Source organism: Ammospiza nelsoni, chromosome 4 (genome assembly GCF_027579445.1).
Source record: "Ammospiza nelsoni isolate bAmmNel1 chromosome 4, bAmmNel1.pri, whole genome shotgun sequence".
NCBI classification, from domain to species: Eukaryota; Metazoa; Chordata; class Aves; order Passeriformes; family Passerellidae; genus Ammospiza; species Ammospiza nelsoni.
This window is the reverse complement of record NC_080636.1, coordinates 23,043,646-23,057,643: the sequence shown is the minus strand read 5'-3', so window position 1 is coordinate 23,057,643 and position 13,998 is coordinate 23,043,646. Positions and strand designations below refer to the sequence as shown.

The 13,998-nt window shown below is 36.7% G+C and overlaps 1 protein-coding gene across 4 annotated transcripts in view; it reads right to left on the bottom strand.

The window, feature by feature from the left end:
• Positions 1-306: 306 nt before the first annotated feature.
• The window catches only part of KLHL5 (kelch like family member 5), a 48,512-nt gene continuing 34,820 nt past the window's right edge, over positions 307-13,998 (bottom strand). For all 4 annotated transcript variants that reach the window (XM_059470636.1, XM_059470637.1, XM_059470638.1 and 1 more), the window contains 6 exons: positions 10,728-10,914; positions 9,621-9,845; positions 9,143-9,305; positions 6,317-6,529; positions 3,899-4,070; positions 307-1,826 (listed from right to left, as the gene is read on the bottom strand). In XM_059470636.1, the coding sequence (XP_059326619.1) occupies positions 1,770-1,826; positions 3,899-4,070; positions 6,317-6,529; positions 9,143-9,305; positions 9,621-9,845; positions 10,728-10,914 (1,017 nt within the window). In that variant the 3' untranslated portion in view covers positions 307-1,769. The remainder of the gene's footprint in view (positions 1,827-3,898; positions 4,071-6,316; positions 6,530-9,142; positions 9,306-9,620; positions 9,846-10,727; positions 10,915-13,998) is intronic.

Sequence of the window (13,998 nt, the reverse complement as noted above, 5' to 3'; positions counted from 1 at the left end):
GGCCCCGGGCCCGGCCCCGGCGGGAGGAGCTCTGCCTGAGGCCGCGGCACCGCTCTCTGCCCGCCCCCGGCCCCGGCCCCGGCCCCGGCCCCGGCCCCGGCCCCGGCCCCGGCCCCGGCCCCGGCCCCGGCCCCGGCCCCGGCCCCGGCCCCGGCCCCGGCCCCGGCCCCGGCCCCGGCCCCGGCGGGAGGAGCTCTGCCTGAGGCCGCGGCACCCAATTCTCAGAGGAAAAGGGGAGTTTTAGACCGCGGTCACGCAGAACGGGCTTCTAAACCAGGGAATAAAGACACACAACTCGTCAGCAAAGCCTCTTGAGATCAGCTGTATTCCAACTGCAAAGCTTCATCACAAAGTGTCACCGATTTCTTTTAAAACAATAAATAGTTCGCCGAGAGCGTTAAAACACACGTTTAAAATTAGAAATGTACAAAGGACTTTGGGTATCGGGCACTTCAAACTTTTTAAAAAAACAAAAAAACAAACCCAAAACATTCAATGAGTTCACATCTTCCCGTTTTTCACGGGCGGTGCTGTTCGGAGAACATAAGGGACAAGGCACATAAAAGCAAATAGAAATAGGCTTCTCCCGAGAACATTTAGATGGTTCAAAGCAATTCGGTGTAACAGCAGAGGGCTCGAGAAAGGCAAATTATGAAGTATCTTATAAAATTAGGTAACTGTTAAATAAGGTAACTAATTTAATACAGCCCTGCGAGGAACACTTCACTGTCCTGTAAGATGCTGAACATGCTTAAATGGTGGCAGCTGAGCATCTGGCAGGATTGGGCCCTTTACATTTTTAGATAACCTTACAGGAAAGACAGACAATTTCTTCATCTTATAAAAGTATACTTCTCATAGTAGTGCAAAGCCTCATTTAAAAATGTAATTAGTCTAATGTAATGGAATGCTTCAAAAATTCCAAAGTGCAAATATTAAACTTAAATTGGTTAATTGTTAATCACACTTTAGAATTCTTCCAATAATGCATACAAACAGCAAAGTAAATACAAGAACCAAAGCAGAGCAAAAGGTATGATGTTCTACATCTTGCATAATAACTCTGAAAACCCCAAAAGTACACTGGATGTCAAAAATATCTGTCCGAAATTATTAAATAGCAGGTTTCTATTAGCATAAGACAATATTTAAAATAAGGCTTTGGTTAAATAAAACGTTTGCTTAACTAGGAATGATGCTAAAAAGTGCAAAAGATTCACCAAATACACAACTTCATTTCCAAGGCAGACATGACACCTGCCATTTACAATAGTTTGCATTGGTTTGTTAGCCTGCCTTGTAGTTACTCACATACTATTTGCATTTTATTACAGGCAAATTAAAACTATGGGGTCCAATCCTATAACTTGTTTCATCCAGAGATAGACCCAATTATATCAAAGTATATCCATTTACAGCATCATTGCTCTGCATTTAGGGAAATCAAGGCCCCAGAACCATAACATTTGATTATTATAGTGAGTTCACTCATTTTCTTAGCACTTCCTAAACAGAAGTCCTCTACTGCCAACTGGCAGGTTGCAGGTGACTTTCTTACAAGAAGAATTCGTGTAACATATGCATAACAAAAGTTTTTAAAAAGTGCTTAATATTGGTCCATAAGAACATCATGTCAACTTCAGACCAAACACTTTGCTGTGGTAGAATATCCTGCACCTGGTGCTGATTGGTGCACTTGTAGTTTGCTTGAGGAAAAAGTAATCCTCTGAGTCTACACAGGAAAATATCATCTTCCCAGAGAAAATAATTCAGAGTTTTACAGTCACAACACATGCTCCAGCTCTTCCTAAGCACAGTGGTGCAACCTGTAAACAAACAAACAATTTGTGAGATGAGTGCAATCAGTCTTAAGTAATTTCCCCCCCTAATTATATGGCTGCAGCAGAATGACAATATCACCCATGCTCTGTTAACATGACTTACAAATTGGTCCAAAATTGGATACAAACACAAGGCAAAGGTAAAGATATTTTATATAACAGAGTGAAGCACTCTGAAAACAATAGCAAGCCCTAAGGACATCAAAACATTCTTATTGATAATTTCAATTATTCAGTATGACAGGAAAAAGAAACCTTTGTTATTGTACAAACTGGATACCTGAGCTAGACAATCAGACAATTGAGTAAAGGGTGGTAAAAGAATGCATTTCTCAGAAACAGAAAATGCCTAAAATTATAGGGGCAACCTCTCCTTTTTACTTGATTATTTGATAAAATCCTGTTAAGAGTTCTTGAAATCAGAATAAATTCACCAGCCTTTATTCTTTAATTGCAAACAGAATTTACTTCTGGCAAGACCCTTTTCTGCTGAGATTCTGCTGGACTTGAGCAGAGGGCAGTAGTTTCTAACAGTCCCCTTTGCTTCCCCTTTTAACTTTCATAGTATTGCAATATATGTGAATAGCACATCAAGTGGTACAGAGACTATCCTAAAGAGAAAAAAAAGCTGTTTATGCCAACTCCCCTATTTCTTTTTTTTCCCCAGGAACAATAGACTTTTATAGAGCTGTCTGTGGCTCTGACAACCTTCACCTGAGAAAATTCCACTGCCTTCTCCTGAGTTGTGTGAGGATGAAGAGGTGGCAGACTGCTGACATAATGAGAAAAGGAAGGTACACAAATATTTCCTACTCCCTCTGGGAAAAATTTGCAACTATCCTACACACTGGGATTGTGGCATTCAGTGAGACATAGAGGGTCAAGGCTAAGGATACAGAGGTACATACAGATGACCACCACCTAAACATGTGAGATTCATGAGATTCATTTAGATGCAATGGTGAGAAGCACAGTTTCCTCTGGTGAGAAGCACCTTCTGTCCTCTGATACACTTTTTTTTTTTTTTTCTTTAGCAGGACTAACAATGCCATGGGTTATCATTACCAGTACCAGTGGATGCCCCAAACTCTGATGATCCTCCTTGATGACTTGTGTTTTAAGAGCTTGCAGCAGTAGGAAACAGAGGGAAATGGACAGTTGAGTTTTTTGTGTTCCAGGGATTTTTATACACAGCAGTTTAGTTCTCTTTTTGAGTTAAGAATTTGGGGCTATTACCAGAATAACATATCCAGGTGGCTTAGAATTCAGTAGCCTAAATACTGGTGTCTGATGCTACTACAGATAAGCTTGGACATTCATCCTGGTCTGCAACTGGACTCCAGGAGGGCCTTGGAGTCCCCCAGGGTCTGTGCTGTATCTGCCAACCTTTGGTGGATGTAGATGCTTTAGGGTATCTCAAATGGCATTAGATACCAAAGGAGAGTCAGCTCAGGATGTCCTTGTGTGTGCTCTTCCCACAGAGAGACACATTCCTGGAGCTATATAAAAGTAACCAAGCTCTGAACTGACAGTAATAGTTTCTGAGCATGAACTGTAGAATTATTTTTATTCTAAAGCTGCAAAAATAAAAATGGGTAAAGGCTTTCTGGAACCTGAATACACTGTACATGGCATTCACCTCAGGACGGGATTATTTATGAAAAAATGACCAAAACCTTGATGAAATAAATGTTGAGCGACACATTAGAGCTAAAACTAATCTACATTTATCATTTATCTTCAGAACAGGAAGTCATGTAAACAGAATCCTTTATGACAGTTTGGGGAATGTGGCAATACATTTTATTAAAAGTAGCTGAAATTGTCAAAGAGAGTAGCTATACTCTAGCAAAAGCAAGGAGGGCAGTTTATTGGAAATTAACAACTGTCTGTTCAAGAGAAGTCATCTCAAGATGGTACACAAAGGAAAAAAGATTCACAACAGACTAGTAAGAAACTGCTTCTTAGAGAAGGAATATTTGAATTCTCCTTGCAAAAGGAGGCACATTTGAAATAACAATATTAATAGTAGTGTATGGTCTGATCAGAAACTATACCTGTGTCCATTCATTTGTCTGGGGATCATAGGACTCCACAGTATTAAGATATGTTTGCCCATCATATCCTCCAACAGCATACAACTTGTCACCAAGAAGACACACCCCTACTGCATCTCTGCTAATGCTCATGGAGGCCACAGCAGTCCACATGTCTGTTTTGGGATCATACCTAAAAGATAATTTGTGTTATGCACTAAAACTGTTACCAAAATTCAACAACAACAAAATGTGCTGGAATTGATGCTGTCAAGGTAGTAGAAAATAGAACAGAACAGATCTGAATGTCAATTTCAAAGGACTTTCCCCCCCTCAATTCCCCTCCCTTTGAAACTGCTTCTTTAGTCATCTGGTAACACAAGTCACTACTAGCCAGATATCTACTTCATGCTGCTTTCCAAATAGTCATACAGCCATATACAGCTGCTCTTACTACACTTTGTATGTCTAAACATGCCATGCCAAAAACAGTTCTGCTGCTACACCACAATAGAGCAAGTGCTTGCTTTAAGTATGTCAAAGCACAGGCTGGTAAAATTTGGTTTGGCACTAAGATTACCAATTTCAAAAATATGACCCCCAAAAGTGGTTTGAAAAAATTATATGGGAAATACAAAACCATTAAGACAATTTACAACACTTTTGAAACCAGAAGTATCAGCACAGTAAACAGCAGATGGTTTAATGAAAAAAAATTGTGTGGTTCTAGAACATTATCAACATTCTTTACAAGTCAAATTGAGAACTACATAGGAGACTCCATGCTATGCTTATGGCAAGGAATATATTTTAATCTGACTAAAAGAGACAATCTTTTTTAAGACTGCAGATGCTTATAGCAGAACTAATGTAATTACAGAGCTCTGAAGGGCTCTAAAACTGTACAAAGAAAAGAATTATTTGGCTAAGACCATACTTGCTAAAAACAAGTTGAAAGACAGTAGTCTTAATTTATGTGCATGAAGAGCATAGATACAAAGAGCTCTAGCAATTTTATTTGCTGTCCTCTAGTCAAAGTATTACACAAATGCATGCGAGCATAACTGTAACATGAAAACTACTTGAAGCACAGATGCAAACAGAAGAGGGTGATTAGTAAGCTACTTTTCCAATTATTTTATAATTTATAAGCAATTGTATTTATCTGGGAATAGCAACTTCTTTTGCAAAATATAATTTAGAAGTTTAGTGTGGTCATAAAAGCCTGATTTTTTAAATTAATATTTCTTAATTCTTTATTTTTTTTAAGGAACTAGTTCCATGAATTTGATGGTCTTCAATTTCAACTCACTTAAAGAACAAGGACAAAATGCATTACGATTCCTATTTATTAAAGTAATGAGTTCTGTAACTTTGTTTCAGAAAATACTGATGTAGAAAAATACACAGACTTACTGCTTCTCTTTGGTTTCTGATTATCTGTATAGCCCTAAAAATTTGGTATTTGTTGAGAAGTAGCTTCCTAACTGCAAACCTTTCTGGGGTCTTTTCAGTGCAACTTCTGCATGTTAAGGGCTATGGGCCACACTATTTTCAGGTCTACTACGACTCTGAAATTTTGAAAACTACAGCTCTCTTGTGGTGGATTTTTGTGGTGTGGGTTTTTTGTTGTTGTTGTTGTTTTGGTTTGTGGGTGTTTTTTTATTTCGTATTTTTTAGAGGTTAATGGTAGAATATATATCCTGGCATGAATAAATTTAGTAAAAGAAGAATACGGGCAATGAGGACTTACTCTAAGTGTTGGGAGGTAATAGAAAAGAAGAAAAGTTTTACAGCTGGTGGTGGGGGAGCAGGGAGAGAATTAAAGCATAGTTCAGAAATATCTAAAATGCCAATGAAGATTTAATACAGTGAATTATGAAGTATTTACTACCTTTTAAAATTATTTTATGGATCACATGTACTACTGCAATTTGTGATACAGTCATTCATTAATCACGTTACAGAAAGATATACCAACCTAGGAATGACTGAATTACATTCCAATTTCCCAGTGTCATTAGAGGGTACAAGAAAGAATTTGATATATAAAGATTCACCAAACCTTACTGTTAACTCCTTTGGAAGTTGTTATATGAATAGATTCAGACTTCTTGTGTAAAAGAAGATCTGCTCCATTTTTAAAAGCAATCAACTCCACGTTGTTTCAGTTACCCAACATAATTAATTCAATGAGATTGTTAAAATAATCTAGATGAATTGCATTAAGAAGAATTTGCTTTAAATATTCTGTCCTGGTAACATTTTGAATCATAGTATGCCTACATAGCATATTTTTATATGTAAGTTTCCTCTGTTCATGCTAAAAATAACACAGCTATTCAATTGGGTTTCTACTCACAGCTCTTTTCATAAATCCCCTGACAGACTGGCACAATCAGAAGCCCATGGCAGGATATGCCTCCAGCAGGACATTACCTTTCCACGCAGTCTGACAGCCTGGATGTTAAGTTGGATGCTGGAGCATCGTGGCCCCCTATGGCATACAAGAACCCATTCCAGGTGGTTACACCTACACCACCTCTTCTTTTTGACATCTGAGCACAGAGAGTCCATTTGTTTGTATGAGGATCAAAACATTCTACTGACTTAAGACAAGAACTTCCATCTCGACCACCAACTGCATAAAGCCTACAAAGTAAAACAAAAACAAAAAGAAGAAAATAAATGTTGTCTGAATAAGACAGTTTCTAGTGAAACACGAAGGATTTCAAGTTTGTTAAAAAGGGAAGTTTAGAAGAGGACTTTCAACTTTCAGTAGACTGCTCTGCTGTCAATACTCAGGCAAGATTTTGCTCCAATCTTCTCCTATTGTAATGATCAATGCATCACAACAATAAGTAACAGAAAATTGAATATCTTACACAGCATTTATATTTCAACCTATGCCTATAGCTAACAATTTCAAAATTACATATGTGACTTGCAGGGTCAGAAGGACAAATTCAGTAGTGGATCTGTGCATGCACCATCTCTACCCTGCCTCATCTTAGGCATTCAAGTGTTTTTCTGGACCAGGGTTTTAGTTCATGACTGACAGCACTACCTTAAATCCCTCACACCCACTAGGTGGCCCAATCTGCTTAGTCCTAAGAAAAAGGTTTCTAGCATTTGGTACAGAGGAATTCAATTATTTGCAAGGGCTGGCTGAAATGAATGAAAAAAAATTGGTTTAGGAGGACACAATCACAGATGAACCTTTAAAACTAATCAAATAATCAAACTTCATAAAGAGCTTATGAACAGAATTTATGAGCACTCTAGGCATAGCAGCAGACATGCCCAGCACTATTATTTGGAAAAGTAGGAACACAGAAGCCATTCTAAAAAGGAAGCAATGCATCAGAAGTAAAATCCAGTGAGAAATCACCTCAAATTATTTCAGAGCCTAAGAATGGCTAGATAATCAAACAAACATTAGATACTGCAGATAATGATAGTGTGAATTTACAACAGTTACCGTGAAGCACGATTCAAGATGTCCTCAGTTTGGGTAATACTAGTGTTTGTTTTTTTACACATACTGACCAAGGAACTTAAATACAATCATCTTGTAAATATGGTTGATCTAGTCCTTCTCAGTAACAATCTTAATAAGCTTTAAAAAAAATCCATGGAAGTTTCTTTGTTTAGTAGTACAGGTACTACTACAACACTAGTGGTACCTGTACTACAATATATTGTAAAACAATATATTCCTTACCTTAAACAGTACAGTGTTTAAGGTAAGGAATATATTGAAGGTTTCTGTAGAACTCTGCTGTAGTTCCATAAAGTTCATGACTAAAATCAATCCTTTATGCAACACAAAATTTATGAAGCTCCCAAATTTACCTTCCCTCAAAGCATGGAGAGAGTTTTGATCATTTATGCAGTGATTTCACATTCTTGACACGGAGAAAGCCATATTAACTTCTCTATATGAAGGTTTTTCAGTTTCAATCACTGAAACTTAACCAAGTTACAAACAGACATTACAGGAAAGTGCAGAAGTTACTGTTCCTGCATCTGAAATGCTGCATGCGTTTTAAAAAGGTCAGCTGTAGTGATCTTTTGTTGCTGCCTCCATTAAGAGTCTAGGCAATGTTCTATAATAATAGGGAAATGTGAGGCTCTAATTCTGGTGCTTTTCATCATACCTGGGACCCACTGCTGAATATATAGCAAGCTTAAGACCCAGCTTAGGTATCTGAGACTGCAGTTCCAAGGCAGCCAAGGCACTCTGCTTGCTGGTTGTTCAAGTTCATCCCTCCCTCCTGTAGGCAGTGAGCATTTCCACTCATTCTTGGACTTATTCCAGATCTTAGAGAACCCTTTGTAGGTGTCTTTCAGCAGTACTAATTTGCCAGTGACTAGGCTTCCAAAATTAAAAAAGTGTGAAAAAACTTTTTTTACCTGGCAGCATTCAAGTAGCTCAAGGGAGATGAACAGGGAGCACATAAACAGGAAGTGAAAATGTGTGGACAATAGAGTGTAAATATTCTGCCATAACCACAATGCTACTCAGTAGCTTTTGTCTGCTGTGTCACCCTGGCAAAACATGGCACCTGTCTCTACTCCCAAAGCAGGGGCACTTCTTTAGTAAGAATTGCATCTCTGACTGAGTATGTGCATACCAAGGTGAAATTCAGCTTTATTAAGGGTGAAGCAAGAGACTGAATTTGTTAATTTAGACTGAATTGCTAACTTAGCTTGGTTAGTCATTGATTAGCCTTAGTATATTTAGTGCTGATGCAGTAAGTGCATTCATAATCAGCAGCTCCAAATCTGCATTTCTATAGCTTCAAAAAACCACACTGTTTGTGGATCTGTGGTTGTTAAAGTATTGAATGCAACCAGACTTACAGCACTGAACTGCTTATAAACAGAAATTAGGCCCAGCTGCACCCAGCCCCTCTGATCTCGGGGGACCAGCTGGAATGCAAGGGGGACTATTTTCTGCCAAATTTCATACTCTAATGCAGCAGGTTCTTGGTTTAAGAAAGATCTTGCCATACTGAAGCAAGTCCAGCTGACTGTCACTAGGATGATGAGGGCCCCACTGTACTTGACACACAGTTGTAATGCTGTGGAGAGGCTTGCTTGGCCCAGCACAGTATCTCTACTGTGAATGAAGAAACATGGCTCTTAATGCTACTAACTGATATCTATCAAGAGAAATTATTCATAGTCATTTAAGATGGTCTTTTAATTACATTAAAATAATGAGATTTTAAATTTGAAAACAGAAACTCCTTCACATACTTTCCATTTAATATTGCTACACCAACAGTGCTCCTGGGAGTTGACATGCTAGCCACGAAGTTCCACTGACGAGCCTGTGGATCCCATCTTTCTACTGTGTTCAGGTAGCTCCAGCCATCATGTCCTCCTACAGCATACATAGGACCTTCCAATACAGCTACTCCTAAAATACAGATATGAAAACAATTAAGGGGAATAAAGATCAGACAATTAAGAGGAATAAATATCAGAATTTCTTAGTGGCAGTCCAGTGTGCACCACAAAACTGAAAAGAAAAAAAAAATTCTTTTGGTAGCTGATGCTACCAAATACAATCATCTTCAATATAATCTGAAGGAGAAAGGACATTGAATAAGCAGTTGGCATCTAAACAAAATTTTCACCCCCCCCAACTTTATTTCTGAATTCTTTTTTGACCAATCCTAAACCAGGTAACCTTTAAAAAATATGCAGTCAGGCTTTACAGAACTGTACATACCAAGACCATGACGATGAGTGGACATTGGTGGCATTACACTCCAAGTTTTTGATCTAGGGTTGTAGCACTCCACAGTATTCAATGTTTTCAGTCCATCTCTGCCACCAACAACAAACAATTTATCATCTAAGACTGCAACTCCAAACTGTAATCTTCGTCCATTCATGTTTGCAACTGGAGTCCATGTGTTGGTACGAAGTTCGTATTTTTCAATGCTTGTAGCTCCTGAATGACAATATATGCAAGTTACATATGGAAAAAGAACAAGCTCTGAAGCACTAGGGTAGTTTGCATTTTAGTAATATGCTGATTCCCACAAGACACCATGATATTCTTAAGTGTGTGCAGACAAATAGTCTTTTTTGACTTCATAAGCAATTAACTGCACCATTACAAAGGAAAACTTTCTTGGTGCTTTTCAAGACAAAAACCAGGTTTTGTAACTGCTTTGCAGAATCAAGCCTTTAAAAATAGAAATATTAGGAATATAAACTAACCATGTGGAATGCAATCACATAATGAAATCAACTGTTTTGTAATATTAGAGAAAAAAGTTGATGGTATGTGGCATGAACTACCAAGAAACAGCTTTAAAACAACAAATTAAAGAAAACACTTTCTCTGCTCTAACTTTTCTAACTTATCAGATCCTTTTTAATTACCATTAAAAAGTATGGAATTTTCTATGAAAAAAAATCAAGTAGTTTTGACAGAACTATTCAACAATTAGTCAAAATATTTTTGTTGTTTTGGCTTTTTTAAAGCATGTTTAGGTCCCCTTTGTGGCCTTTCAGACCTTTTCTTCCAAGTTACTGCCCTCTCAAGTAAATAAAGATTAGTTAGTATTCCATTAAACTTCACTACTCAGTAATCAGCTATTTCTATGGTAATTTCAAATCAGAACTCTAGATTCCAGAATATTTACAGCAGTCTCAAAGATATACAGACCTTTTTAACCTAATAAACAGTATACACTTTAGATGTTTCCTGTTCTGTACTGCCAAATCCTTGAATTTTAGATTTAACAGGCTGTAAAATAATCTATTGAGCATTTCTTTTAAAAAGAACCAAAACAGCTCATCAGCTAAACATTACATAAGCCAATACCTTTTGTTGCATCCATTCCTCCAACTGCAAACAAAACGCCCACCGTAGATTTTCTAGGTTTGGTGCGAGGGCTTTGCAGCATAGGTCGTCTCTCTGGCAACAGATGGTACTTCATTGCTTCCATAATGAGCTTTTGACATTCAATGTCATCCCTAAAGAGCGCGTTGTTCTCCATGTCTGCCAGAAACTGTGAAAAAGAAAGAAAATCAAACAAGCTGTATTGTTATGAGCAATAAAAGCATGAAAAACAAAACCACGATTACCAAGATAATGTTTTATACAAACACTTTCACTGCCTGATTTAAAAATCTCTGTATTTTCAAAATGGTCATATAAAAAAAATAGGGTAGAGTGAAAATAAACTGCTAATAAAGAGAACATTCACATTTTGAGCGAAACCATCAAATAAATAAATATTTAAAGTGGAAGGCCATCTGATCTTAATGGATGATTTCAGCTTAATGGTCCAAAGGAAGGAAACATAATCTTGAGTTCCAGTGCTGTGCAGGAAAGTTCAAGAAAATGGAAAAAGGCTTTGGGTATGTAAGTCAGTCCAACCTCATGGTTTTATTCCCAAATTCACCCAATGCAGAGGTCTGTAAAAGCCCTTTCAGTACATGCTGAATATTTTAATATATATTCTGTTCCTCACCCTAACAGTGACCAAGATCACAGTGTACCACTTAATAAAAGCCTTTGTTAAAATTTTTATATCAAGCTTGCAAGCAAATTCGGCAACTTTTAAATCTTAAATATGAATTAAATAAAGTTAAACCACAGAATAGTAAAGACTACTAACAGAAGTTTTTAAGGTCAAAGATTCTGGAGTGGTTTGTCAAATATTTTAGTGATTTGTCCATATTTATCAAACTGCAGGAAAAAAATACACTGAGAGTCACATTCTACTTATTAGAAGTCTGTAAACTGGCATTTTTCTGAGCTGCACAACATGGCATGAATAACAGAAAAAATAAATGAAGTGCCCCACTGGGATTTGGACATTTGTCAGAAAAAGAGAGAGGGAAAAAGGCAGATGCCTCTGAAAAGCCAAAATCCAAACACTTTGTGAATATTAGACATTCAAGTCCACAAACCAGAATGAGTTGTCTTTATTGAGCTGTTGACAGCCAAGACTAACAGGTACAAAACTGCTGTGGTATCAGTCATCAGAAGTACTAAAGGGACTTGCTGTGAAACAGATGTGCACAATATGGTTATCTATAATAAAGCTGCCTTAGGGCTGCAAAGTGGCAAACATGACAACCATATTTCCAGAAGGGATACAAGTAAGTACAGATGGCTAAACCTGAACACCTCAGTATCAGGCAAAATAACAGAAAATATGACAGAAAACATAACCATCGCAGAGAGAATAAAAAACCTTCTCGAAGCCCTTTATCAGTGATTTTCAGAAAACTGAGATTTCTGCAGCATTTCTTTAAGTGGACAAAGTTCTCACTATTTAAAATAGCAAATCAAGTGTTTTCATGTAAATTAGTAGAGGCAACTTAATCTCATTCTTTACTTTCATACCTTCAATTATTTCTTCTTTTGACCCAAAGGACTGCTAGTATCACTTCACAGGGACACTTTGTGATTGTAAAATAATAAACTAAAAGCTGCCTTTTAACTGCCAGTGTGCAATGCTATAGAATTGCACATGGTTTAAAATATATATAAAAAAGAAATCAATTAATTCCTATTGTCCTAAATCAGACAATCTCAGAACTGCAGGCATGAAAAGTAAGGCTTGAATACAACATGACCAATTCAGACTTTCAATATATTTTTCTGATGGACAAGGAGCACACAGTAATTAAAGCAACACTATGTGTGAATGTGAGTTCTGCAACAACAAAATGCAACCTACGTTTTCTACAGTTTCTAACCCACTCAACCTATAAAGAATTTCTCACAGCACAGAGTCAGTCTCTGAAAGCAACTTGATTTCATTCCTTGTACTGAAAGCATTTCTAACAGCATTTACAAATCACATGTTAGCATGAAATCATAGTAACTGCAAATCTGATAAGGAGAAAGGTAGTGCAGATACTCCAGTACTAGGAATTTCTGTCCAAAAGGAATCTGAGCCATCTTGTAATTCAGAAATTTCTAATTTTTTCATCTTTTTCATTATTTATCAGAGAAGTAATATTTGCCACCTTACAGCTAAAGAGGCAGACAAATATTCATCTTTAGGAAAAATAAATGTACAAATATTTAGGACACTGCTAGCACTAACCAGAGATGTCTACAAAGGATGCATAAAAGCAACCAATAAAACTAACAATTGCTTACAATTTTTTTGCTTCCGGTGTTACAGTGTCATAGTATTTCCTGAAGATTTTTTTAAAGTGTATCTACATCTCTTCTTGCAATGGCTTTGGTTTCAGCATGATGTTCAATTTTCTAATTTAATTTCTTTCCAATACCTTTAACTCATCAACCATAAAACTAAAAAGCTTTTAATTATGCTATATTTGCTGTCAGATAGTCAAATGTCACATAATCATGAAGAAAAACTTGATTCTGAAAACATTAAGAACGTTTTGGGCACTTCAAATAAGTTTACTCATCTACTAAATGTTTCCATATTAAAATCATAGCTCTAACACTTTAATGTGCTAAAGAAAGTAATAAATAAAAAAGTAACAGAAAAATATTGTTTTAGAAATATAAGTATATATTTGGAGATGAGATTAAAAATTAAAGATAATAAAATAAAATATAATTTTGCTTCTGTATTTCATCTTGCTATTTTCCTAATCAGCTACTGAGTGGACATAATTTGATTTCAGTACATATTTCTGGGATAAATTCTGTACTTTCAGTTCCTAAAGATGTTTCAATTACAGACAATTAATTAAAAGGAATACAGGAGGGGTTACTTAGTTATCAATTAAGTAAATGTTCAACAAAACAATGATTTCTCCTTGTCAATTGCCTTACTCTGAATTATGTTTCTAGAAAAAATGAATGACAAAGTCAAGGCCACAGCTGAGAAAATCCTGCTTTTGAATATATAATAATCAGTATGGAAATAAATACTAAAATGCTTGGTAGAGAATCTTACTGTCCAGCAAGAGGACATCAGATTAGAAGAAATACACAGAATGTAGTGCATGTGATTTATCACTATGAATTAATTGAACTCATTTTTTCTTGTCTTAATGAATTTTACTTATTATTTGGATTCCATAAAAATCCTATTTTCTTCATTTAAGAGAGAATTCTCACTAAGCAAACTGAAAATCATAAAGCAAAATCCTTT